Source organism: Brachypodium distachyon, chromosome 4 (assembly GCF_000005505.3).
Source record: "Brachypodium distachyon strain Bd21 chromosome 4, Brachypodium_distachyon_v3.0, whole genome shotgun sequence".
Classification (NCBI taxonomy): domain Eukaryota; kingdom Viridiplantae; phylum Streptophyta; class Magnoliopsida; order Poales; family Poaceae; genus Brachypodium; species Brachypodium distachyon.
Window position 1 is genome coordinate 38,111,777 of NC_016134.3, and position 27,991 is coordinate 38,139,767.

The 27,991-nt window shown below is 48.6% G+C and overlaps 3 protein-coding genes across 11 annotated transcripts in view; 1 reads left to right on the top strand and 2 right to left on the bottom strand.

Annotated features, from left to right (window-relative positions):
• Window positions 1–4,619: 4,619 nt before the first annotated feature.
• LOC100835662 (zinc-finger homeodomain protein 1) lies at window positions 4,620–6,268 on the bottom strand. Its single transcript, XM_003576575.3, has one exon. It carries the CDS (start codon window positions 5,852–5,854, stop codon window positions 4,982–4,984), a length of 873 nt encoding a protein of 290 aa, XP_003576623.1. The 5' UTR covers window positions 5,855–6,268; the 3' UTR covers window positions 4,620–4,981.
• A 16,018-nt stretch (window positions 6,269–22,286) lies between these two features.
• Window positions 22,287–26,244, bottom strand: LOC100836584 (serine/threonine-protein kinase PEPKR2). Its single transcript, XM_010239946.2, has 3 exons — window positions 25,331–26,244; window positions 23,080–23,376; window positions 22,287–22,918 (listed from the first exon to the last, which is right to left on the bottom strand). The coding sequence occupies exons 1-3, from the start codon at window positions 26,064–26,066 to the stop codon at window positions 22,605–22,607; spliced, it is 1,347 nt and encodes a 448-aa protein (XP_010238248.1). The 5' UTR covers window positions 26,067–26,244; the 3' UTR covers window positions 22,287–22,604.
• Window positions 26,245–27,411: 1,167 nt separating this feature from the next.
• Window positions 27,412–27,991, top strand: part of LOC106866728 — a 43,523-nt gene continuing 42,943 nt past the window's right edge. For all 9 annotated transcript variants that reach the window (XR_002960383.1, XR_002960384.1, XR_002960385.1 and 6 more), the window contains exon 1: window positions 27,412–27,830. The gene's annotated coding sequence lies outside the window, so the exon portion shown is untranslated. The remainder of the gene's footprint in view (window positions 27,831–27,991) is intronic.

The window sequence follows — 27,991 nt, forward strand, 5'->3', positions numbered from 1 at the left end:
ATAGCAATCATGAATGGTGGCGACTTGCATGCCACCGGGAAAAGAAGAGAGATCTATATATCCCCTGTGCATGCATGCATGCATGCCTTACCGACAAATCTCACCGACTCCAGTCAACTGGGATGGCCGGCCGGTCAAACGCTCGCAGAATCGTGTGGTTGACGATCGATCGAGTGCATCACGGATCCACGTTCATGGCCATGCATGCATGTTCTTGCTTGCTTGCTGTTTGGACAGCGTTATGATTAAATTACGTACTTCCTGTAGCTGTAGTACAAGCTAGAGCCAACGAATCGGCTTCATCGGGCCATGTGTGCATCATGCAGCTATCAGCTCCCTGATGGCTAAATCTGCAAATATTTTCTCAAACCTGGACTACTGTGAGTACACATTTGTATAGGTACACGTATAGTTGGCCACCGTACGTGCCGTTATCTTTCGATCGCAGCACTAACCATAGCTGCCTTTTTCTCGCCAAAAATCTTAGCCGGAGTCTTTTGGATCAAGACTCAGAACTCAGAAAGTAGCTACATGCATCGAGAGGATTACAGCCTATGCATGCAGAATGCATCATCGAGTCCATCGATCCATCCATTCATGTCTTTAAACATGCCCCCTGAACTTTCGCTCGCGCTCACTTTTGCACAAGCTTGCATGCACTCGAGGCATCGATGTGCAGCACAGCATGATGCATGCATGCCATCTCTGAGGAGAGAATGGAAGACACACCACATTATTCCAGCCCGTGCACGCAACGTTCGCCATTGCCATGTCCGTATCAGTGTCGCCGATCTGTCCTCTCTTTTGTACGCCCCGTCGGCATAAAAAGGAAGAGCCGCGACACGGTCGTCTTTTGCAGTACTGACAAAGGCCCGGTTCTGCATTTGTCGCCCCGGCCCAATTCCTAGCAGTACTACTGATTAACGTCAGTGTTGGATCTCTAACAGATTGTTGGGCGTATTAATTGGCAGAGTACTGAAAAGGCCGGGGTGTATGAAGATCTCCCAGTCTCGATCAGTTCTGCATGTGTCCCCGAACTGGGTTCTCAGAGACGATAAGTATAGAACTTAACAGCCTGAACTTTTATCATTATACAGCAAACATGGCTACTTTTATCAGATAAGCACGCTTCAGTGCACGACAACAACAAGCAATAAAGATGCTATCTACTTGGGAAATGGCTCGTGACATCATGTCTGAAAGTGATTATTGTAGGGCCAACGATTTGATGTTTCATTTTCATATTGTATATGCATGCATGCCGTGTTAACATCGTTCGCACTGCGCCATCATATATAGGTTAATTAAGCTGCTGCTGCTGACACAAGGCTATAGTTGACCTTTTTTCTAGCGTTGACAACAGAGAACAGTATGCCGTGGTCAAGGTCGGAATCGAGCTTTCTGTCCATAGTAACCTATAAGATCAGTTCCTTACGCCCTATATATACACATGACGCTTTGTACAGGTATTCAATCAAAACTTTAGAACTTTGACCCTAATCTCGTTCAAATAATTAAGTTTGTGCATATAATCTATAATCTGCATCCAACCCGACAATCACCGGCCCCTAAGACTAGGGATGCAAGCTAGATATACTCTCTCCGTTCCGAATTAACTGACATCGATTTGTATAAATTTTTGTAGAAATCCACGTCAGTTAATTTGGGATGGAGGGAGTACTAATTATCTCACTTAATTGACTTGCTATTTCAAAAAAAAAAAGAAGATTTGGAGATTAGCCTAGGACATAGTACGTGGGATCTCGCTAGCTTACAGGAACCGAGTGCGTGACCCGCTGTTACCATTTGATCGTGCTGCCTTGAGCTCGTGTGTTATGACCCACACGCATAGTGTCTTTGACTGGATCCCTAATTCTGTCTAGTTCGGTCACTGTCAGCAACAGCCGGACACAACAGTGGTGATTACTATTAGCACACCTCGCCATTTGCCATTTTCTGCAAGAGCCTAACTGATATATTTGTTGCAGTTGCAATTGGTAACGACAGCATGCATGCGATCTAGACTGATGGAAGTAAAACGTACTGTGCGCTACTGGTTATTACGTACGCTAGCTACCTCAATTAATTTCGTGAGGCTTATTAATTACTTTGGGCCGACAGCAAATTAAATCTCTTTTGTGTTGGCTACTTGGCTCGGAGTACAAATTCCGGATGCTCATTTGAAGAAGAACCTGGTGGGTAACCTTGGCATGGCTGTACTTCGATCATGAAACATGCATAGCTGCCCGGTCGGAACGTGCATTTCTTGCAGATCGATGCTGGAAAAGCGGTGAAAGTGAACGCACTAATTAACTCACTCCCACCAATAAAATTGCACGGTGTGAAAGTGAAGCTATATGTGAATGATTGCAAATAGTACTGGTATAGTTCACACAGCCGGTCAACACTCGATCAAGTGAGAGCAATGTTAAGCCGTACGATGCAAATAATTAAGATGCCTTAAACAAGAACGGTGCAATCAGGGAGTAATAGCGGGAACTGGTGTTGCTAGTGGGCATAATGGCGAGCATGTTGCCATTAATTGGTACGTAGTGCTAACGAAGTACTTCCTCAATTTTTTTTAAAATTGACATATTAGCTTTCATTAAGACAATGGTTGATTACAAATTACTATGTTAAAGTATAGTTTATATGACATGAAACCACAAGTATCATAAAGTACTTTTGATAACAAATCTAGTGATACTAATTTCATGTCATATAAATCACATCTTGACATAGTAATTTATGGTCAAAGGATTGTTTTAATGAAAACTAATATGTCAATTTTTAAGGAACATACGGAGCAGTACTCCACACGATAGTAGCAGTATCATTATAGATATTTGCAAAATCTAAGACAGATCAAGACACGAGTTTCACTTCCCGAGAAACCACGCTAGCAGGGAAAATAGAAGAGAAGGCAGCTGATCTATCCTACCTCTCCCAAAACGGAAACATGCTACACTCGTCTAGTCGTCTTTCCCGGCGTGCAGCAAGGCTCGGCATAGATTCAGAATGCAATTCTGCATGCTATCCCGCTCTCGATCACTCAGAAATATTTACCCCCCCCCCCCCACCCCGAATGAGTTCAATGCATAGTGGACTGTCGGATTCCTTCAAAACAAGTGTACCTGCACGTACGTAGGACGTACGCTACACCAGTACTGCAGAAGCAGGACAATTGTCGTCAATCGTCATTGCTTGGACCAAAGACGGACGGCCATGGCGAGGCCAGCCGCTGAGCACTACTCGACCCTTTAGGTAGGTGATGAGAAATTGCACGCTGCAGTCCCACCACCCGGCACAAACAAAGACGGTTCTGCGTTGGAGAGAACAACACAGTTGGCAACGCTACGTGGACACGTGTCCGGCCCCTTGGCATGCATGCATAGGTGCTGCGTCGACAATTCGACATGGCTAGGCTCCCGTTCCCGTAGCTACGATATGCAAGCCAAAGCCACAACGCAGGAGAGATCGAGAGAAAAAAGGGATCAGCTGCCTGCCTTTCTCTCCCTGCCTGCTGCCTCTTCGGCTCGAGCCACGACGTACCGCAGCCCGCAGCTTGATCGAGCGCGGGTGGAAGGCCAAAAGCCAGCGAACTCGCAGCCACGGGCGGCGGGGGCGCGGAGCGTTCAGCTTTTCCCCTTTCCTGCTCCGGACTTCCACACACGGCAGCTGGCAAGCAAATTAAGCATGCAGCGCACGCGTGGCAAAAGCTTACACGTACGAATACGTCCAATACACAGCCCCGAATTGGCTGTACGCTCAAAGGAATTCCGTAAGCTAAACCGTGAAGTCTTCAAGTACAAGTACAAACGTGTGTGCAAGCTCCTCGATCGATCCTCGGGTACCGGCCGTAATGAATGCAGCAGCCGCGTCCATGTACTGGCACTGATGAAGGAGATGACGAGAGTAAAAACGGAAAGGTGTAGCCAGGGCGCGCGCGGGGGGATAGTAAATGCATGACAGGATGCCAAGGTGTGGATCGTCGCTGCTGCAGCTAGCGCGTGCCAAGAGAACCTTAAACATTGCTCGCGGAACGGGGGGGAACCGGGGAGAAGGGAGTTAATGCGCACAGATAGAGCTCGGGCGAACGGTTGCGCGTATTAACTCGGGACAAAAAAAGACAAGGGCAATTGGGGGTAGAAGAACGCGAACCAAGAACATGTCATGGACACATGGAGTGTGCCGCTAGCTACAGTTCTAGTGCATGGATAGAGGTGGTGGAGAAAAACGTCTTTGGGAGTAATCGATGATCTGACTTCTGAGCATAATTAAGCTTGCTACTCCGATCCCCTTGTCAAAAGAAAACTTGCTATTCCTTGCCCGGCCGGACCAAGCACGTAGTACAAGCGCGAGATCAAGCGATGTGCAAAAACAAGCGAGAGGGGCGTGGAAAGAATTAGACAAACGGATCGGATGAAAGGAACGGGATGCAACAGTTGTCTATACCTACCTTCTTTAGGGGTGGCATGCAGTAGCTAAGTGGAGCAGTAGCAAACCTAAACGAAGTCATAATTAATGGCCCCGACCCATGGGTAAAATTGTCCCAACGCGCGCGCATGCATGCAGGTCCCGGCCACACACACACACAAAATAAAGAGCAACACGGAATCCATGCAACCCCAATCCCCAGATACAATTCCTGGCCAGCTGCAACATCAAGTACATTCCCGAGAAGAACCAAATCAGCAAATGACCATGGCGCCATAGCTAGGAGTACTAGTACTAAACAAACGAGCAACAGTAACAAAATAAATAAAGAACCACCTAAAGCCAAGAACGAAGGGTGGCTACAGATTAACCTAAGCCATGCACCGCTCGCTAGCTAGCTAGGAGGAGTAAAACACATGCAGCAGGTACCTATCGACGGTCCGGAAGCTTAGCCAGCCACGGTGGATCGCTCGGCGCTCGGCGCTCTGGGCCAAGACACGCTTTGCATGCGCCGCGCAATTAAGCTAGGACGATGTGGACTCCGTCAAATGCTGGGCTTCTTGCCGAGCGTGTGCTTGTTGTTGTGCATCCACACCTTGAGGACGTGGCGCTTGACGCCGACCTCGTCGCAGAACTGCTGCACGGCCGCCTCGTCGTGCTTCTGGATGCGCCACCCGACGCGCTCCGCGAACGCCAGCATCCTGTCCTTCTGCTCCTGGGTGAACTTGGTGCGGAACCGCTTCTTGCCGGACCCGGACCCGCCGGACCCGTAGCCGGACGGGCCGGCGCCGCCCAGGGACATGCTGCTCAGTGGGCCCACCGCGGACATGGGCCCCACCGCCATCCCGCCGGACAGCTCGTCGGCGTCGTCGCGGCTGTGGGAGGTCGACGGGAGCGCCAGCGGCCGCGGAGGGTGCCCTGCGGCCGCGGCGGCCATGGCCATGTGGTGCTGATGGTGGTGGTGCAGGTAGCCCGCGGGCGTCCGGTAGTAAGGGGAGAACTGGTGGTGCGGCACCATGGCCCCGTAGGCGGCCGGGGAGAACAATGGCGAGGCGCCCTGCACGCCCTCGCCTGCCGGGAACTCGTTCGGCGACTCCCTCCTGTGGAAGTTGCGGTGGCAGGTGCACGCGGCGCAGCGGAGCGCATCGATTGTGCCTTCCTCGCCCGCGGCGATGAACTCGCCGCAGCCGTCCACGGCGTGCCCCCCGATGCCGACCGCGTGGTTCTTGAGGCACTCGCGGTACCTGACGCCGGCCGGCGCCTTGGCATCGGCACGCCCCCCGATTCCGGGCTCGCCGGGAGGCTTGTTGGGCGCAATCTCGGCGCCGCCGCCGAGTGGTGGTGGAGTCTCGTAGCTCGAGCTCACGGGCATCGGCGCCATCTCCTCGTCGGCGTCGTCATGGTCGTCGAAGTCCATGCTCGCCGCCGACGGAGCTAGCTACCCGGCGTTTTCTTGGGATGATGGCTAGCTCTAGCTTTTGGTTTGTGTGAGTGTGTGTGTTCCTGAGAGAGAGAAGGGCTAAGAGAGGCTTAGCAAGGTTAAGACCGGGATGAAGAGATAAGAGAGGCAGGAGAGTGTGGACACCGTCTGGCTGCCGGTTTTGACGCGCCGCTCACGCTCGCGCTGCACGAAGGCTGCAGCCAGCTAGCCAGCGCCTTAGCAGGTGATGATGATGTAATGTAAACTCTCTCTTAGCTTCTCTCTGTGTGTGACTGTGTGTAGCTAAACTCGCTTTCTCTTCTGTTCACCGCTTCCGCTTCCCTCGAGTCGCATTTGTCTGATGTCTCGCGTGTCTCTGGGGGCGTCTTTGCTTGCTGTCTGTCTGGCGGTCCCTCTCTCCTCCACCTTCGCTTTTCAAGAGGTTTTGGCTCCAGTGCCTTTTAAATTGAGGTTTGGAATATTTGATCGCGACATTTGGTCTTTCTTTTTGCGCACCTTTTACATGGATCTGTGGGTGATGTATTTCAGAAAGACCATTTTGGTCAAATGCATAGCACCGCTGCCATGCATGTCCAAACCTTGAGATGTGGTGAAAAACACATTGGGTGATGACATCCTAGTACTGAGAATCTGTCGCAAAAAAGAAAAATAAATCCTACTGACAGAGGCAGAGAAAGGAATGTGCATTTAACTTCAGTTTGTCTGAGGCCTCTGACACATCAAGATTACCAACGCACTTAGGCGCCGCAGAATCCCGCACGTGAGAAGGGGATGTCTAATTGTCTAAAGACATGGTGTTTCCAAAGAAAAGGAAAAAGACTCGTCTAATTGTCCATGGTGCTTCCAGCGTCCATGAGGGCGAAAATCACGCAAGCCACCCTCCAACGGTCAAAATAACCTCACGGCAGCATCAAGTACTAACCCGCTATTTTTCGGTGGAGTGATGTAAGCAACACTAGCCTTTCCCAGAGCATCGAGTTGCGGGGCACGTCATTTTCAAGTCTTAATTGAGTACCTGCCCGCACGCACACATGCAAACAAAACCTTCAATGTACTCCCCACACTGTCCATTTCTACCGTGCAAAATATTGTCTAGCGTATACGTACGTACGTAGCACTGTGGATTTCCATCCGGCCGGCCGCTAGCTTCGATCTTAGGACGACTACCATAAACTAGCATGCACTTCCAAGCCGTCATGCAAATCAAGCAAAGCAGGAGGCCGGCCCACGTAGGGTCAGCAGCTGTCCATTTCCATGGTGAATCGACACGAAATGACGGAGGAATAAAACGTAGTGTAGCAGCCCCGGCCGCCGTCCCGTCCCCGGCCTGGCCACCCGCTGCGTGCGTCCAATATTTCACGGGTCCGGCCGGTCCGTGGCGCGTCCGATCGATGGGGCAAAAGCGTTGGAAACGGGAACAGATAGGCTACCTAGCACCCTACGCGCGCACGGCCAGCTGCTAACCCATGAGTCCATGACCCATCTCTGGTCCCAGCTCCAGTCGATCGGTAAACACCCACATCGTCACGACAACTCGCAATAGTTGACCCGGCCGGGTGGTTTCCGTTTCTTCTTGCGTGCCGCTTAACTAGCTAGTCTCCAATTCCTGCCGCGGCTCGCCGACTTATAATTGCCCATTTTAAGCTAGCCATGCTTTGTCCCATCCGGGTGGCCTGCGCCCATGTCACGGCGGACTGCTGCTCCCTGAGGTCAGGATAAGCCTTTGCCTTGTTAAGCTACGCAATCGCCTGCCAGGTGGGTTCACGGCCAAAACACGTGTTTAGTCCCGTGGGCATGGGCGCGTGCATGCGCGGTATGTCTCGCCGCTCAAGTGCTCAACGTCACCGGCCGGCTTCACTGTCCTTATTTGCTGCAGCTGGGCGCGGTGGTGGAGCACTAGCATGCGTATTTCTGGAAAGTGCGGGGATTTAATTCCGGCGGATCGAGTAGTACGCGGAATATTATTAGGCGGCAGATCGACGCCTTATCTGGTGTGATAAGGAAAGTGAGAGTCTAAGCACCGCAGGTCCACAGGCTGCTAATCTTGTTAGTCGGCCGCCTAGCACGCGGTGTGGATCAGCCGCGAGCAGCCGCGCGCGGCCGCGGTGGCGTGGAGACGCCGGCCGGTTGCTTTCGGGCGCCGGCGGTAGCGGCGCTGTGTCTACGTGGACGCGGCAGGGGAGGGGGAGAGCTTTGTCCTGCCGTGCAGTTGGGCCCACGGTAATTGTCGCGTTCAGTTTCCGTTCATTTTGGCGCGGACCGAATCCAATTCGGGATATTTTGTGGGCCTGTTGACAGTTTCGTCACGTATTGTCAGCCCACTTTGGTTGTCCGTAATTCCTCCACCATATGAATTTGAAGAGTAAGATTACAGGCCATACACCATATAGGTTTTCTTTCATGGAAATGATATTACCAAGAGATAAATACAAGGAATATGCTACACCTTCCAGCCAGAATTACTTGTCCTAGATTTAGTATAAAGTTGTACTAAATCAGTGACAATTAATTCGGGCCGGAGGCAGTAATATTTTTCATATCAGTGAAACTTTAGCTTGAATTCAAAGTTTTTAATAAGTACGTATATATATGAATCAAGTAAATTGCACCAAAAAGACACAAACCACAAACCCAAAGGTTTTTCAAACTAATACCCACGACTCCGAGATACTAAGATTAATGAGTAACTAAAACATGTAATTCGCATATTTAGCCAAATCAATGATCCCGGCTCAAATATCATACTCATAATCCCTTTTTATGGCTCGAGTCCCTACCCATTAGCTTGAGCCCAAACGAGTTGTTCTTGAATTTTAAAACTTCTGATTTTTAACAATACAATCAAGAAAGGCAACTACGATTCGTATACAACTTATGTTTTTTTCCCTAGAAACTTTCGAAACTCCGCTTCAATTTTGTCTAGATATCTTGCTTGAATTGTAAGACTCAAATAGCCGAGCAATTTGGTATCGAGTTTTAACGGTACAATCAAGAAGACATCTATGATTTTTTTTTGGCTGAAAATTTTGTTTCTATCTGTAGACTTTCAATAATCTACTTCGAATTTGGCAAATATATCTTATTTGAATTTTGAATAACAGCTCTAATTTTAACAACACAATTAGAAAGATCAATCGCAATCGTCTATACTTGAAAGATCAATCATTCTTGTTGAGCAACATGAAAAACAATTCTACGACAAAGCAAATACATGTATATACCAAGCAACCGGTGAGCCTTTATAAACTGTTTTATTTAAAAGTAGACAATGTTTACAGAAGTTGCACATTTGCTAAAATGTTACAGTCTTTTATTTTTTACAGCTACACAATTAGTGTGCAAACATGCTCAACTCTGTTTTTGAAGGAAAAAACAAATATGCGAAGCCCAGCCGCTTTTGTAACCATGGAGACATGCTCCATCATGGCACCATTAACAACTTAGCTTAGTTTTTTATAGTGAGCTTGTGATACTTACATGTGAAACTAGCGCCGGGTAGCTCAAGCCTCGCTTTAATTTAAACTTGTGTCACCATCAGTAGGATATCTCTCTTGGCCGTGAATGTGATTTCGCACACGGCGTATACAGCTGGTGCTGCACGCATGCCACAAACTATGTAAAGCGATCGATCTATTCAGTTCAGCTGCGGTATGACGCATGGACCACTGGGCGGGTCATGCACGACCGGAGAATGCAGGCAGATCGAAGCTACAGAGGAGAGAAAGACGAAACGGAGCGCCAAAACCGTACGTATAGATACATGCAGGTACATGCCACAGTAATTAATTAATGGGTGATTGCTGCTGCTACGTACCATGTGCTATACTGCTGGGTCCAGCCAGCATGCATGCATGAAGCTGAAGGGACGGGTCACACGTATATATATGCACATGCATGAAGCGACGTTACCGCGTCGTCGTTCGTGCATGGTCGATCAGGTGAGCTGGGGAGGGGTGACAGGAGCGGAAGAAAACAAGCGGGTGGCACATACTTGGCGCTAGCTCCCATTGGCGAGCGCACTTCCGTAAATATTCCAAGTGCACGCAGACGATGATGCTTTAGCTAGACACGCTCTCTGCGCCGCGGCAGGGCATGCAGGGCATGCAGGGCAAGCAAGCAAAGCAAAGCAAAGGGACGGAAGGAAGGGAGGAGGGGAGTAAAAGCTGGCGCGGGCCGGAGAGTCTGCCGGTGCGTGCATGTCTGTGCATGTTGCGTGGTTTGGCTCTGCCTGCCGCTACACGCCTCTGGGATCGAGCACAGGGATGCAGAGCAGAGCAGGCAGGCTGCCCTAAGCTGGTCACGTGACGCGCCTGCCAGGCTGCCATGAGGAGGAGAGGGAGGCCATGCCGTTTTGGCTGCACATACGTACGAGCGTGCACTTCTGATTTCGTTGCTCGATCCATACTTGCAAATGGCAGTGGACACTAGTTAATTATTTAAGGATCACACCGCATCATCTCTACGTGCAGTACTTAATCAGTTCATTGGGTTCACCAGTTGATGCGCGTACGGTACGGACAGACAATTGTGAGTGAATTCGAAATTAACTTGGGCGAACAGCTAGACATGTCCCGCCGCACGCAGTGCTGTGCATTTAGGACACTCACTGAGTACATGTTACGTACGTGGTTTGCAGCTGTGTGCATGCATGGGTCATTCGAGTTTATGTTTTCTTGTGTCAGTAACAGGGCCGCAAAACGTCGGCCGACTTGACTAGCCCTTGTTGATCGGCACCCCTCATGTTCACCAGCTCAGGTGAGAATGCATCATGCATGCACCTGCCTCTGATCACCACACATTCAGAAACTATATAACTATAAGCATACAGACTTCGAACCGGCCTCTACGCGTACTACTGAACTAAATTTAGAAACGGATCGGAGGGAGCACGGACCTTAACATGTGTGCATGTACACGTACAGAGTTCGTGATAGGCAGCTGGGCTGCGTTCCACCATCGATCGATCAGCAGCGATATATATGCATGGATCGACGGATGCAGCGCCTTGTCCTTAACCACGTACGTCCGGCGGGCCCTGCACGCCCGTGCCGCCCTGGCCATCACCTGCATGCGCGGGCAACAGAAGGTTTTCATGTTTCAGAACATCGAAACGGGCTACATAGAGATCAGGAAGATAGAGATTAGAGAGAAGTCCAGGAAGAAGACAAAACAAACTGTATGGGGGGTTTGCACTCACGTACGTAGTACATCCTGGGGCGTCGTCTGGCCGTGCAGAGCGCATTGGCCGTAGCGTACTGCATGCGTACACGCTTCGGTATGGGCCGGCACGCAGCGCAGCGCAGTGCAGGGCATTTGGTGCCTTGGTGTGGTGCAGTGTGTGCATTGGCCGGCGCTCAGAAACCTTAAAGCAGCTACAGCTATACGAGCTATAGCTGAGCTGAACTGACGGAGCCAATTACTCACCGGTGCCGTTCGTGGGATCACGCGCTGTAGCCAGTAGGCGTGGGCTTCTGCGACCGATCTGTACTCGCGCGCGGCTAGCGTACGTGCTTTTCCGTGTCGATGCTAGCTGGCTCTGCCTCGGCCGTGCGCTTGCGTTGCGTGTGACCGATCCTCTACTGCCAAAGCGATTTGGACTTGTCCACTTAGCAGCAGCTCGGTGCTCTCGTTGGGAGGGGTTTTTTGGAGGGGAAAGTGGAGAGAGGGTGAGATAGCGACAAGACGTGGGGAGCTAGGGCCAGCCGTGTGGTTTCCATTTCTGTTTCCCCACGGGCTTTAATTAGTTCTCCAGCCGAGCTTTCTGTTCTTCAATCGCCCGATTTTGATTGATCTCGCTGGGATACAGTAATGTTGTTACTTCCTCCGAAACATGTTACTTGTCTTAAATTTGCTCAAATTTGAATATATGTATGTTTGAAAAACGTCTAGATAGATGTAATATTTCAACAAATAAATCCGGCCGGAGGGAGTATGTTTTGCGGTCTCAGATTCCTTCATCTCAGGTTTGTGTGCTGGTATCCGTGAATAGTCTAGCCTGATGCATGATCTCTATTGTTTCTGCTGAACCACCTTGCAGTGTTTGGTTTCGATCTTGCAATAGAAATCGGAGGGGGGAGATCTCTTCCTTAAGAGTAAGGATGCATCATACCTTCCTAGTGACAGGATCTCAGAACATAAAGAGGTGGAATGGAACGATATGGTTCCTCAAAAATGAATATTCTCTCAATATGTTTAACCATCTTATTTCTCTTGGATCGTATAATAATGCATATCTACGTCAGTTAGGAAGATAAGATGATTACAGATGTTTCCCGGGCAATTGCGCGAGACACCATGCTAGTTTCTTAAAAAATGTAGAAATAAGTTGGTTTCAAGTGGAACCACTGATTAAAGTGTTTGGTTCGATATAAAAAAGTAGAACGGTTCCATTACATTTCGTTCCTATTGAATAGAACCGTTACATTTCATTTCACCTCGCTCTAGAACCAAACACTACCTAACATAACAGTAACAAGGGATTATGTTAGGCAAAAATAAGATGGTGTTTCAGTTCTGTGCACAGTATGCATGCACCTTCGGCCACCGCGTCTCCCGGGCAAGCTGCAGCATCGGATCCCGCCCGCGTCGGGGTCATGCATGCATGGGCACGCATGGCACCTGCTGTGTGAGCTTGCTCGAACAAGATGATGCATGTCCTTTTGGAACACATGTCGTGCTGGTGAAAGGTTCGCAGACGTCGGAGAAATGTTTGGACGTGGACTGGCTCCACGAACAAGCTGATGCATGTCTATTTTGGAACCGATGGATAAAGGTAGGATTGGACTGAAGGCTTTGCCATGTATGCATTTTGTGTAGTCCTAATCCGCTAATCGGGTCATTGTTTCACTTTCAGTCCCAAGCAATCGATCGAATGCGCGCACGTCCCGGCCGGCTGGGAGAGAGGCAGCTTTCGATAGGCCGGTACGGAGGAAAGCGTGTGGCACGCATTTCATTCTGCCGATGCTTGCGAGACACGAAGTGGTAGTACGTTCACCTTTGCCCCTTCTTTTGTTCGTGCACAAGATGGACGGACCTACCTAGACTCGTCTCCTTTTCATACGTACGACCTGACGGGCCAGGTTACCACTGCTATTGCTATCAGAGAACACACACCAAGTTCATCTCGCGAGGACAGATCGAAGAAACGAAGATAAAGGAACGCAAAACGAAGGGAAGAAAAAAAAGTAACTACAACAGCACCCAGGGGTGCCAAAATGATAGCACAAACTTGATCTCTTATCATCCACGAAGTTTTCTTCTCGAGCCTTTATCCATCTACAACGCCAAAACCTCTCTTTTTTGGATCAACACGAATCATCAACTTCTCGATCGTCTGGCAAATCAAATTGTATACTCCTATTTTGGATCAACACGTACGTACGTCTCCATCTCCCGCAAACAGTGTCCTCATATTTGCAGCATGGGTCGTGATCACCTTCATTCTTCACCAAAAATGTCGCGGAATCTTCATAAAAAAACGGTTGCGGAATCCGACCGGTCCGTGCACAGCCTCGTCAACAGACACGATGCTGTTCGCCTTGCGTTTTCCTTTCAATTAATTTGGCTCCATTCGCCGTAGCATAATCACGGTTGCTGAAGCGGAGGCACGTGCAGGAGCTTTCAATCAGGTCAGGCGTTGCCATCAGCTTGACGGCTTGAGATAGTTAATGGGTAGGTGACAACTGAAAGCACGAGATGCAATCCAAGCATGCGATTGACTAATCATGAATCCAGAACTCCCATGGACATGTCAGCCTCACCTCTACTGCTCCCTCGTTACCTTCGTGCAAAAAATATTTTCTCAACGCTCTTGGGTAAAATAGGGAAACATGTATTTTATTAATCTCATGTAAAGAAACGAAATTACAAGTTTTCTTATGAAAATTGCGCTTCGTGTGGCCTACTAGCATGGCCAACATGACATGTGCGATTGTGGTCTCTTGGTTCATGGGGTTTCGGAAAACTCCCGCTTAATTACGTCCACAGGTCAAGCCTGCAGACCATCTCCGATTAAGCTGTTGCAATGGTGTCGTCTTCAAGTTTTGTCTTCTCCTTGTGGTCGGTGCAGAAGATGGTGGTGATGAAAAGGAAGAGAGGGGTGGTATGACCCTGCTCCGTCGATGCTAAGCCACGACCATTCGACCGTGCAGGTGCCGAACGGCGTGCTACGCTGTCTTGTCGATGTACGATGAAGTGTCTAGCTGACACGCGCCTTGTCAGCTAGACAGGTTGATGAAGTGGCCTTCGCTTCGTTGGTACCTGGCCTGTAAAATGTCCGCCTCGTCGGACCGGACAGGATGTCTTGCCGTCACCTAGCTTCGGTGCCCAGCAAGAGCATGTGATGTGGTGATGAACTTCATCGGTACATAGACATGTCGGTAGAGTGGCTTCGCCTCGCCAGTGTTGGGGAAGATGGTTAGATGCCGGAATGCCATCGGCAACGTGGATGAGGGAGTAGACTTGATGTTGAGGACGATGATGTAGGAGCTGTCGGGGGTGCAAGAGACCTCGGCAGGAGTTGGTGAATGGTGCGCCCAAGCGGGCGCCATGTATGGCGGTATCTCGACAGACAACCACGTGGAAGGCCGCCATGAGCGGCGGCGTGCTGATGCCAGTTGGTGAAGAGCACACCAAGACGGGCGCCGTGTATGACGGTGTCTCAACGGACACTTTGTAGAAGGCCGCCACGAGCGGTGGCATGCAAATGCCAAGTTGGTGAAGAGTGTGCCAACGCGGGCGCTGTGCATGGCGGTGTCTCAGATGACACCACGTAGAAGGCCGCCATGAGCGGCTGTGTTCATACATATAACTCATACCTGTGAAAAGTGCGCCAAGGCGGGCGGCATGCGTGGCAGTGTCTCAACGGACACCACGTGGAAGGCCGCCACGAGCGGTGGCATATTCATGCCAAGTTGGTGAGGACTGCGCCAAGGCGGGAGCCGTGTATGGTGGTGTCTCAACGTACACCACGTAGAAGGTCGCCACGAGCCGCGGACCTGTGAGCCGACATGCACCTCCCGCCGGTACGGACAACCTGTATGATGTAGACATCGCCCACAACCGCGCAGGCGGCGGCGGTGTTCAGGCTTGCGTTGTCGATGATGGCCGTTGCGGATGAAGGTAGCGCCCCGCCTAGGTTGGGCACTATGTAGAGGCTCCAGCCCACGACCGACCGTCGAGCATGACGGTGCTCAGGCGGAGACCTGTTGGCTATTGATGAAGACGACGCCTCGATTTGTGCGGGTGTCGGAACGTGACGCTCGTCCTTAGCGTGGTGCCGGGCGGACGCCGGTTGGTTGTTGATGAAGACGACGCCTCGCATTGTGCGGGCGCCGGAACGTGGCACACCTCCATGACATGGTGCCAACAACGGCGCACGATGGCAATCACGACCACGTAGAAAGGTGGTCGTGGGCACCATGCGGCCAAGCTACGGAGATGGCGTCGTCGTCGTTGCTCGAAGCCGTGAGCTTTGCAGCCACGACCTGGTCCTCCTCTGCATGAGAACAAGAGATTACAGGACATGATATTACCTTCATGCGTGCATGTGTCGATGGTTGGGTGGGCGCCCGGAAACAAGCCAGCCGCCTCCACACCATTGCGGACGTGCGGGGCGACTACGTGTGACAGCCGCCGCTGCCTTCAAACAAGCCAGCCGCCTTCACACCACGCCGCTGCCTTCACACCACACGTGTGACAGCCGCCGCCGCCTCCACACCATTGCGGACGTGCGGGGCGACTACGTGCGCAGGAGGCCGTCGAGACGGCTGGACCACCATAGTGGCCCTGCCGCCGGCATGGCCGCTGGCGTTGCGACGGTGGCTTCCGGAACGTCAGCTCGGCAACATCTAAACTGCCTATGCCCGATGCATGTATCGAGTGCCCGTGTCTTCTCCTGTTCTCCATCCATGTGAACCTGGTTGGTGCTGCTAGGCATGCGTGCTCTGGTGCAAAGTTCGCCGCCATGGGCGCGTTGTCTGCTGCGTAGCCCTCGTGGTCGATCTGCACCTCCGGAACACAGCTGGTAGATAGAGAACCCTACCTGCGCCTGGCGGCCTCGTCGGCCTTTTCATGTTCAACCGGACCTGCGCCTGGTCCTCCTTGGCGTCAACAACGGCGTGACGGTGATCACCACCACGTCGCAAGGTGGTCGTGTAATCACCCCGCCAAGCTCTAGAGAGAACGGCCCCTGCCTATATCTCCATGGCAGGTGTCGCATGTGTACAACCCCTCGTGGTCGGCGCGCCGGCGAGCGGCACTGGTGCTACCTCTCTCACTTCGCTGCTCCTTGATCTGTTCACCTTGGGTGCGTCGTGGCCCTCGCCGCCGCGTGGGGTGCGTATTGTGCCGCCGTGCGTCTGGCCTCAGGCTTCCGATCTGCTGGACCTGTTCGCCTAGGATGCTCGGGGATCTGTTCACCTTAGGCGTGTTCAAGCGCTGTCCCGCGCCTGGCCTTCTGGATCAATTTCCTGTTGGCTCCCGGTACCTGTTCGTGATCGGCGCGTCGTCCGCTGCCCGCCGGTGTCTAGGGGCCTGTCTTCCGCCTTCCCAGATCGATACTGGTCTTGCTTATATAGGGAGCCGGGCAGGGCATCGCGCGTACGTGCTGCACGCGGCCGCTCGGCCTCCTGATTTTCTGGTTCAGTTTGGTCCGATAAGATAGAGACCGATATGGTCGTTTGAATCATCATTATCTCTTTGGGTTGCTTATCCGTATAGAGCTGAAGTGCTCGCTTCGATCACCACATGGACGCACAGCTAGTTGTGTAGACGGGTGCACCACATGATCGATCAACCATCAAATCAGCTCGTATATATATGTTGTATGCATGTGCAAGCAAATAACCAGCCCTTGTGCATGCTACCAGTGGCGGAACTAGCAACTCAAAAAGCCTGGGGCTACTCGTAACCGGTCATGAGAAAAACCTGATACCATCTACGCATACGTGTTCAACTCAAAGTACATTACAAATTCATAATGAGACTGAAACATGGATACTTACATCGATACAAAACATGTCACCGTGGGGCTAATTAATGAAGAGTTGCTTCATTTCAGCCAACCATATCTTCATCAGCAACACTAGAAGGACCTGGAGCTGTAAAGATAAATTCAATTATTTAAATAAGGCCAAATGGTTAAGTCTATTATTCATAGAATTTTGCAAAATAAAAAACATGACTTACCATCAACATTACGAACGCGAACTGAACGAGGTAGTAACCCCTTACGTTTTCTCATTTTCTGATAACATTCTATAATCTTAAGATCTTCAATGGTTGCAAACACATCACGCTCAATGTAGCAAACGAGACTATGATTCACCCATTCGCCATTCATCTTATTCCGCAATTCAGTTTTGACAATACTCATAGCTAGAAAGCTCTTTCTACCGTGGCTGTTGCCACGGGCAAAATCAAAGCCAATTCAATGAGACGAAATACCAATGCATAAGTTGTGTGTCTATCTGTTTGTAGCATCTTCACAGCAAGCTTGCCAAGGTCCACACAAGTTACAAAATCTAGATCTTCTCTCACATCAGCAATAAAGCACCCAAGTTGGTTCCTAAGAAGTGTGCATTATATTCTGAGAAATCAGCATCATAAATCTGAGCAAGTTCAACTAGCCTATCTTAATCATAGTTGGCAAAAGAATTCCTTGGCTCAAGACAAGCAATGCATCTCAATAGATGAGTAGATCTTTCAGCAAAGCGATTGTTTAACTCAACAATAATCTGATCAAGCACCACATTAAATATCTCATGATTGAAGTAATGCAAGTAAGTTACCAATTGGCCACCACGACCTCTGGAATGACCACCAATAACTAATGTATCCATCATATCTGGCACAATGATGTTATGTTTGAGGCAAAATGTCTTTACTTCGTCAAAGAACTCATCCCAACCATGTTCCTTATGTCATTAATTTTCTGCAGTGTGGTCACAATCAATCCCACGGCACGAACGATGTTTTGATTCTTCCTTTGCAAGCACTGTGATAGGTCATTAGTTTTTCCAAGTAACTTGATCATAAGATGCATTATAAATACAAATTCAAAGCTCTCCATATGACGTAACAAGCCTCGTGAAGTGGTTTTTTGTGATGTGCTAGTGGCATCATCACATATATTCTCTAGTACCTCTAGGACCGCATTCCACATGCCCTGAAGGCGGCACAAGGTTTTGTGATGTGAGCCCCACCTAGTATCCCCAGGTCTTGCAAGGTTAGTTTATTGGTTTCTATCTCTTCCTGTAAATATTTGACCGGTTTCCAACTTCTCGACAAGATTTTCATGGTGTGCTTGGGCCAACTGATCATGCCTCTTACAAGAACCATTAACACTATTGACAATGAGGGAGGTGTAGCTAAAGAAATCCAAAACAGAGGGACAACACTTGGCAACTGAAACAACCACTAACTGCAATTGATGGGCAAAACAGTGTATATAAAAAGCATAAGGATTCTCATCTAATACCCTTCTTTGCAGCCCATGGAATTCTCCTCTCATGTTTGATGCTCCATCATATCCTTGTCCCCGAATTCTATGGATAGATAAACCATGTTTAAGAAGCGGGGCATCCAAGGCTACCTTCAATGAAGCTGATGTCGTGTCTTTAATTGCAAGAAATCTCTCAATTACTTCTCCTTGGTTGTTCATATACCTATATGTGACAAACACATAGTTAGTAATTTATACGTGCATATTTCACAAATAAAATAAAATGGCAAATGCAAGTGTTGTTCAGGAGGTACAAACCTTAAAGCCACAGCCATTTGCTCCTTAATAGATGCATCTCGTGCCTCGTCAACAAGGATAGCAAATTTTTTATCCCCAATATCCTTCACAATGGCCTTAGTGGTCTCTTCTCCACAGGCTTTGCACAAATGCTTCTGTATTTTTGGAGAGGTCAACAAATTATTTCCAGACGCATAATTCAACAACTTGCTAGCATTTGCATCCTTCTCTTTGTACCAGTGCACCATCTCTAAAAAGTTTCCCCTATTCTTTGAAATAGCAGACTCATCATGCCCACGGAAAGCAAGAGCTTGCAATAAAAGAAATCTTACAACACTTAACATAATAGTTAAATGACCCAAATATTCTTCCTCTTTCTTCTTGTCTGAACCAGCCCATACTTGTTCCACATTTTGCCTAGGATTTTGAAAAGCTCGACAATCTCTCCTAGCTTTATTATGAACACTTCCGACATCACCCACATGAGTATCAAAAGATGTAATAGCATTCTTCGAATTTTTAAAACCGTTTTTTGTACATGCCTCAATCCCAAAGTTTTCAGCTCTAGGTTGCTTAAAGAGAAAACAATAAAAACAGAAGGCAGCTGTCAACACTATATTCCAGCCAATCATGTTTGTCAAACCACTCTTCACGAAAGCTTCTCATTTGATTACCAAATGGTGTCCGTAAATAATTATGACCTGTTGGTTTGCATCTTCCCATGGCCAAATACTCCCTTCAAGCAGCATCCCTAACATCGGGATGCAACTTCTCAATCGGTTTTCGCAATCCAGGATCGTGTTCAATGTCATCCGGATTAAGGTCCACATGTGGTTCGTTTTGCTGTGGTTCAAGAGGTGGTTGATTGCTGTTGGATACCGGTGCAAACCAAGAGGAGATTTTTCTATTCCTGTTCATCTTGGTGTTCTGATTTTAAGGAGCACAAAATTGACAACTATTACCAATCAATTGAGCAAGAAAATCAGATACTGCAGATTTATTCAGAGATCAAATTTCAATACCTGATTTGTAGCCCCTGCCAGGCCCCTGCGAAGCAAGGAACGGGAGAAGCGGCGGCAAGGGTTTTGCTATTCCCTGTCGTGCGATCGGAACCGAAAGGGTAGGTAAGGAACAGTAGTCGCAGGCGGAACGAGGCTGAACGTGCGATTCCCTGATTGATCGATAGCTTCTCCCGTCGACTCCTCCGCTCAATGGGCTGCGTGTACGTGGTGGAAACTCAGGCTTAACTGGACCTGGGCCTGGACGCCTGGGGCTACTCTTTGGTGGGCTAGAAAATTACAAAATTTTACTATGGGCTATAACTACGAGATGGGCCACGCCTGGGGCTGCAGCCCCAGTTGCCCCAGACGTGATTCCGCCCCTGCATGCTAGCAATCATTCTGGGCTTGATGCTAGCCATTAGCCAAGCTCCACGATACACCAGCTGACAACTATTTTAAACATGTGTCATGCATTTCAATATTTTTTCCTTTCGCGTTTGACTTAATTTCGCGACGAATTTTGGTACAAAATCTCGTCAAACACTCGGTATAGCAGGAAGCTTCAAAGTTTGCCAGGAGAGCCCTAATATCAGATAGGATGATGCATGTAGGCCGGAGATCAGAGTGGTGCAGTCAGATTCCCACCCCATATGGTCATGCGTCGGACGATTTATGGGGCCAGAAAGTAGAAAGGGAGCAAGAAATTATAGCAACGATGAAGAGGAGCAAATGGAGACAAGGCAAGATGTCTTTATGCCATGCATAGAGAAGCGTGTGCTTGGGGGCGCTGAAATCTGCTGCTGTCCTGTTCGTGCACTAGCAGCAGGTCTTATACTCCGTCTCACTTTCATTTGGCAAATGCAACTCCTCGCCTCGCTGTAGAACCTTTCCCACAGAATTTTTTTTATTTTCGTCTCAAGAATCTTTCTTCTAGGCGGAATAATTTGTTCTGAAGATTGTGCACGGAAAGATGTGTGACAAGAAAAGGAAAAAGAAAAGCAGACACTAATTGACAGGTTACTATGGATGGCACTCGATATGTTGCTCGGGGAGGCGGCAACAATAATTTGATGGCTGACCGTTCAGTGGCGACTTGCTTGTTTACGACGGGAGTAACTCGCCGGTAGTCGCGTAATGTTGTTCATGTCATGCTTGATGTACTTTTCCTGGTGCAGACAAAACGTACGGCCAGCGGATGCTTTGTTAAATGACGTCTCCTTCCGATTCTGCGGGCGCGGAGACACTTGGTCAGTTGCACTACTGCTGTGGGATCGCGTCCAAGTTTGCTCCCTCCACATGCCCCTGTTTTCTTGCTGTGCCGAGGAAAGGAAATCTCAAGGTCAGAAATGTAGTACAGTAGCATGTAGGAGATCTACTGTTTCAAAATCAGGAGTACTTTGGACCTTAGGTAGATGTCAGGATGGCAAGGATGGCAATGGGGAGGTATGGACTGGTCGACCACATCCATATCCATATCCATATCAATCGTCAAATCAACTATCCATTCACGAAAGTATCCGTGGATGCAAAACAATATCCATATCCATATTCACTGGGTATCCGGTATTCATGGATTATCCATATCCATGCAATATACATCATAATCAGGAGCAACAACATATTAGGAAGAGAGCAGTGTTTTGAGGCAACTTTGACACGTTTGATACTCCCTCCATCCAACAAAAGATGTCTGAAGTTTGTCAAAATTTGGATGTATCTAGACATGACTTAGTGTATAGATGCATTCAAATTTGGTTAAAGTTGAGACATCCTTTATTGGACGGAGTGAATACTTTCTTTTGTTATGCTGTGTATTTCCTGGGCTTCTCTACCATTAACATGCGCATATACCGATATACGCTTGTCGGTCTAAATAGGTGAATATAATGTAGGATTGTATCCTGCTGTTTTTATCGTAGATTTTGATTCCTTCATACTGCGAGCGAATTTAAATTTATATGAAGTAATTGTGAAATAAGAACCCTAGCACGAGTCCACAACTGTAAAGTTGGTACCCTACAGCCCAATCCATATCGGCCCATAAGGCCCAGATAGATGGTTAAGTAAAACGGGCATTCCCTCGCAAAAAAAGAAGTAAAACGGGCATTCCTCTAAAAAAGAATACTAGAGCAGACAATTGTCCTAAAGTTATACATATATAGTGAAGTGGTCCTCTCAAAAAATAATAGTGAAGTGGTCCATAGTTTTCTCGCTAGACGGCTATTAGCGTATGACAATCTGAGCTCCATGAATCCTGTGAGTGAATTCGAAACTAGCCTATGTTACGGCTTGTACCAATAATAATATAGAAATACCGACAATGAGGAATGGCAACCAAACTTTACCAGAGAAAGGCTATCTGGCAGCGTCGCTTCGCTTGGTAGGCGGTAGCACACTGGCACTTTGTACCACAAGGCGATAGAATTCTTCAATCAAATTAACGTCTGCACATCCAGGCGAGCCTTTCCGAACAGTACTTCTCGAAGTACACCAGTGTTGTGTTTGATATTCGTGTACTGTAGCCTTGTATGAAAAAACTGGGTTTCCGTAATTACAAAAGTCTCGGTTACGTGGTGTAGATGCTGTATCTCCTTGCTGATCATACTGTCTGTGAAAAGTCATGTTAGTATGTTACTGAACACTTTCAGGACTTTGGAGTCCTTTGATATCTTCCCATGCCAAAATATTATACTATATCAATAGACTAGGATACAAAGAATGCAGATCGAACAAAATATGTTTACTAACATCGAATGAAGTAGTTCCAAAGAGATAAATTAGCTAGAGATCATTCTATATTTACAAAATTTACAGAACCAGTCATCACGTCGGGTTTAACAGCATCACTGCAATCTACATCATACCATGTCAAACTCTTATTTGCTCTGACAGGAAACCCGACTTATTATCCTCAGCCCAGAGACACCAACTGGTGGAGTAATCAATGACACAGGCCAACCAATCAGGAGCTATACATTGGGTTGTGTCAAAACGCCGTGCACAGGTTACTCTTCAAGTTCGAAGAGCACTCCTGTTGTATGGAAATGGCAGGGCTACAAAGCCGAGTCCTTTTCGGCTCTGATATTCTAACATGTGTTATTGCTGCTGTCAGGGCATCAACTATACCACATTCATCTTGGTCCTCAGACCTCTGGCTCGACGAATCTGAAGCTGATGAATCACAATGTGATCTAATTCTGTCCCACGGAAAACAGGGCGCTACGATCTTGTTAGTGACACACAAATTAGCAGTTACGGCCTTCAGGGTACACTCCGTGTAGAATAAGACCCATGGGTGACCTGGAATTACCATTATCAGAAAATCAAAACATTGACACAATATCCAACATAAAGAAATGCTACAAGAGAAATTATGAACTTGCTAAGAATTCCATCAGCAGTTATTCCAGAGACAATATCCAACATAAAGAAATGCAAGAAGAGAAATTGTGTGAACTTACTAAGAACTCCAGCAGCAGTTATCCTAGAGGAGACATCTCGATCCAACATTCGACTAATCAGATCTCGTCCAAGAACTGACATTGATTTCCATGGACCACTGTGGAAATCAAGCTCAACTGTCCTTATAGCGTCAAAAACAGCTTCCAGAGAGTCCCCTTGAAATGGAAGTGAACCAAGCAGTAGTACATGGAGTAGCACCCCAGCACCCCATATATCTACTTTCTCTGAATAGCTTCCTGACAGAACCTCAGGCGCCACATAAGCTGGGCTCCCAGCAATGCCAGATAATTTCTGACCTGTTATTGCAGGCAGAAGACATAAGCCAAAATTAGATTCTAATAATTCATACAGATGATTGTGCAAGCAAAGCCCGAATAGATGGTCCTGTGCTATTCAGGAGATGCAAGCCCTAGTCCAAATGTTACAAAAATAACAGACTAAGCAAAACGGCATTAGAGATCTAAGTATCCGCATGCCTTGGCATCTAGATTAGCTGCCCCTCTCTCCACAACACAAATTTTAGCTACTTTTAGTCCACCCGTTAGGATCACCTATAGATGCTAAGGTGGTAGTAGTAGATTATTAGGTACTTTTAAGATTTGATATTATAGAAGTCCATATAAATAAAATAAATATTGTCACTTAGGACCATATTCCTGGGTTAGCTTCGGTACCAGGCCTTCCAGGGTTAGTTACTACTGTCCCAGTCCTCAATGTTGATGCCAGGTGCTCTTGGTGTAGGGAGCTTTCAGTGACATTTGAGACGAACAAATGCGCCATTGTAGTGTGACAAAAGAAACTACAACGAATCAATGAGAGTCACCCAAAGAAAGCAGTGTCACACAGCATTGCTTTTAACATTGTGTTTGCACTACCTAGACTTGAACAGAGGATAGAGACATTTGAAATAAAAGGTAAATACTGCAGAATTGCTAAAATCTAAATGTTACTGTTACCTTACAGAACTTAAGCCGCTGTTTTAAAGAACCACTGCCCCTGCAGCCATGCTGACAACTCCAACTCACAGACCATACAACTCCATTTAGACAGGCATCACACCATATTCTACCATATTAAAAACATGACACTGACCGTTTGGTATGCTCAAGAACACTATGCCCTCAGACTTGTCATAACAGGTACTTGTAGGAGAATGCCACAAAAAATATAATATCAATGCAAGGATGAAATTGTCCATTGTAGATTCTTAACTTCCAAATTGCATGCAAATAACCAAAATTAGTTGCACGCTACCACACACAAAAAAAAGACCAAGTATCAACTAGCACCAGGCTTCGATTCTCCTGGATAGAAAGAAGTAATGCCATGGATAACCACTTGCAACCGATTCATGACTCCAAAACACATTTGCACTTGCTAATCCTTAGTACTCCATATGTTTATGGTATGATGCATAACATTTCTTCATTTGCAGTACCATGAAAAACAATGATCAGTATGCAGTACAGATTTAAACAAGATTTAGCAAAAAGATTCATCACTGCAGAGTGCAGACTAAACAAGGACTTGAGAAATGATGGAGCCCAAATCTTGATGCAAAACTGAGCTGGTCTTATCTATTAGTTACACATACCAAGTGGACCAATTTAGCAATTCACTTTAAGCTATTAACCACTTGAGTGAACATACCAATCAGTATCAATCATAATACAAACCATGAAATTTTGAAATGCTCAAGACTGTAAGAAATGATATATCAGGTTTCAGAATGTATAGGTTCTTGCAATTGGATGTTTCGAGAAAAATTGCTTGATCCCTTAGCCCTTAAGAGTATAATCAGTGTCCAACTGACTCATTTAGAACTACATTAGCTGATATATGTAATTACGCATGGCCACAAACATGGGAAACCGGCAAAATATGCTAGGAATCATGGTAAAGGATAGATCATAGATGTATGTGTTTTTAAGCTAAATCCTAATAACATGATAATAGATAAATATCAAAATATGCAGATCAACTATGTACAGCCATCAACAATAATCGTTGTAACAGACGATCGAACCTTGAATAGTCCAATTGGTTGGACTTCCAGTTCAACTTTTACTACTTCTAATTAGTTTTTATTTCTCAATAAAGCAACTCAAAACTGCAAATTGCACGTAAAGATAGCCATTTCCTTCGAACGAGTAACTACTAAAGTCACCCTCAACATAGAGCATCCCCAAGATCTCATCTTATCATCTAGAGCTTCAAAGTAAAATATCAGCAATTGTGCGTAAGATTTACCATTGGTAACTCGTGCTGCCAATCCAAAATCTGCTAGTTTCATCTTCCCTGTCTTGGTGAGCAAAATATTCTCTGGCTTAATGTCCCTGTGGATGACGCCCATCTCGTGGCAGTACTTGAGCACTGACATAAGATCCTTGATGACAATGGCGGCGCGCTGCTCAGAGAACTTGCCATCTCTCGCTATCTCGTCGAGCAGCCGGCCGCCGCTGCAGAGCTCCATGACGAGGTAGAACTTGTCGGTGTCCTCGAAGACGGCCTTGAGCGTGACGACGCCGGGGTGGCCCGAGAGGTGCTGCATGATCTCCACCTCTCGGTGGACCGTCTCCTCGCCGTTCTTGGGGAGCGCCTTGCATGCGAACTCCTCGCCCCCGGCCTTGGCGCGGCAGATCCGGACGGACCCGAACTTGCCCTGGCCGATCTCGTCGCCCAGCGCGTACTCGCTGTCGAGCCTCTTCTTGCGCCCTATCCGCGTGGCGGACTCGATGCAGCCGACCTTACGCTTGAGGCCCCGGCCGGGGCTGTCCGGCGCGGCCATCCCGCTGGTCGGCGGCGCCGTCATCACCACGCCGCCTCGGGTAGAGGCGGCATCGTCGCCTGCGGAGGGTTTGTTCTTCTTCTTCTTGTCGGGCCGCGGCTTCCTCTCCCGGCAGGTGCGCTTCCGGTCGGCGGAGGCGTCGTGGAGGGAGCCGGCGAGGGACCGCGCGCCCTTGCGCTTCCGCGGAAGCGACTCCATCGGAGGAGGGACTGGCAACCTTAGGCGGCGGCGGCGTGCTTGCGCCTCTTGCGGGTCATGGGGGAATGGGGAGGATCGGGGGGGTGATGGATCGAGAAGGGGAGGTTTGGTGGGCGAGATAGGATGTGGGAGGGGGGGGGCTCGAGGAGGAAGGAGGGAAGGACGTTGGGGGCCTGGCGTCCCGATGGGTGGGGTCTCCGGAATCGTGCCTTTGTTGGACTCTCGTGTTGCGCCGGACCGGGAGCACGGCACAAGGACACGATTTCGGAAGGGAAGCGGGTGGACGTGATTGTGTTGTGCCGGACGCGGGTCGGTGTGCGGGGGGAATCACGCGACGCGACGTTCCCGCGGACTCGCCGTTTCTGATGCGTGGGCGGTCGCGGCTTTCGGTGTTCGATGCAACACTACGGGTAGTAGACTGATCTGATGGTGATTGTGCGATTCGTCTGGCGTGGTGAGATTTTTCTTTCATTTTGATTGCTGCGTTCGGAATGAAGTTGGAGATTTCCTTGGTGGACACCGACAGCGACAGAGCCTTCTGGTTGGTTCGACAGTGGGACGGGCCATCGGGCCAGCGCTCGTTCGTTCTACGCCAGGTCTGTATTGGCCTGGGCCGCCTGGCCATGAGTATTTTTCTTACTCGCGTCACGGACTGCTCGTGGGAAGAGCGGCACCGGCTTTGCTGCTGTCAGTTTGCAGTTATTTGTTGCACGACATGCATGTCCAGCATGTGATTGCTGCGGTGCTTACCACTGCTGTCTGCTGCTGCATCCAGCGGCATGGTCGCCCTGCGGGATTGACTAGCTGGAGTGGCCGCTTTTTTCTTCGTGTTAGGAAAGCCGGGACCTTTGTTAGGTTGCCGTGCCGGTTCGATGGAAGTGACAACCAGAAAGTTACTGTCTAATCAGCCGCATCTTCAACAATAGCAGGCTAATGCATCTTATATGTCATTTTCTTTTTATTCTGATGCCCCTGCACAAGCTACATACTGAATGATGTGCCGCTTGTTGTCAGGCCCGGGCTGGGGGTGCAGGCGGTGCCCGGCATCGAATGTTCACTAGGCCACGGTAGGCATTTAAGGGCGTTTCATTGGCCCACAATTTTAAAATGCGCTAACTTATGAGCTTGGAAGGCAACTTAATTTAATTGCCTCGGATTAGACTTAATCAAGGCATTTGAAAAAAATGCCTCAAAAAACTCAAAGCATCAAGGGCACGTTGTAGGAAAGTGCCCCTGATTTTCTATTCTTTTATGAAACCACCCCTGCAAGTTTTAAGTTAAGCATCCCGGTCCTCCCACCTCAATTAACTAGTACATCTTAGAAAAATCATCTTCTCAAAAAATCACACGCACGCACTGTTTCTCTTCTCGATCGAGACCTCGGCCGCATGGCCGCACGCGCTGCTCGTCATCACGCACCGCCGCCGCAGGACGCTGCCTCCTCCGACCGCCGCCGCCTAGGTCGCCGTCGCGTAGATCGCCCATATCCTCGCTCGCCAATCGCCTCCACTCGCTGCCAACGACCCTGCGGCATCGGTTGCCTGTCTTCCCCGCTCCCGTCACGAGCTGCCGCTGCCTTCATTGAGATCTCCTCCGCCATCCTCTCCTCCTCGTGACCGATCGAGGGGTTGTCCTCGCTGAGGCCGCCGCCGCACAAGGAGAGGCCGGTTGTCTAAGGCTCCAAGCTCATGGATCCGCGCACTTCATTCCTCTCCCGTCCCCGTGCAACAACTTCTGCCATCCCCAACGAATCGGCTAAATCTGGTGCGTGGTCTCTATGCCTTTGCGGTTCATTTGTTTGAATTGTCCGATCTGGAGTTGTCGTGTATAGTTGAGAACGTGTAATGTTGTTTTTGATTGCCCTGTGTTTTTCTCATAATTTTGCTGTACCATATGTTTGAATGCGACGAGTTCCATTTGTACTT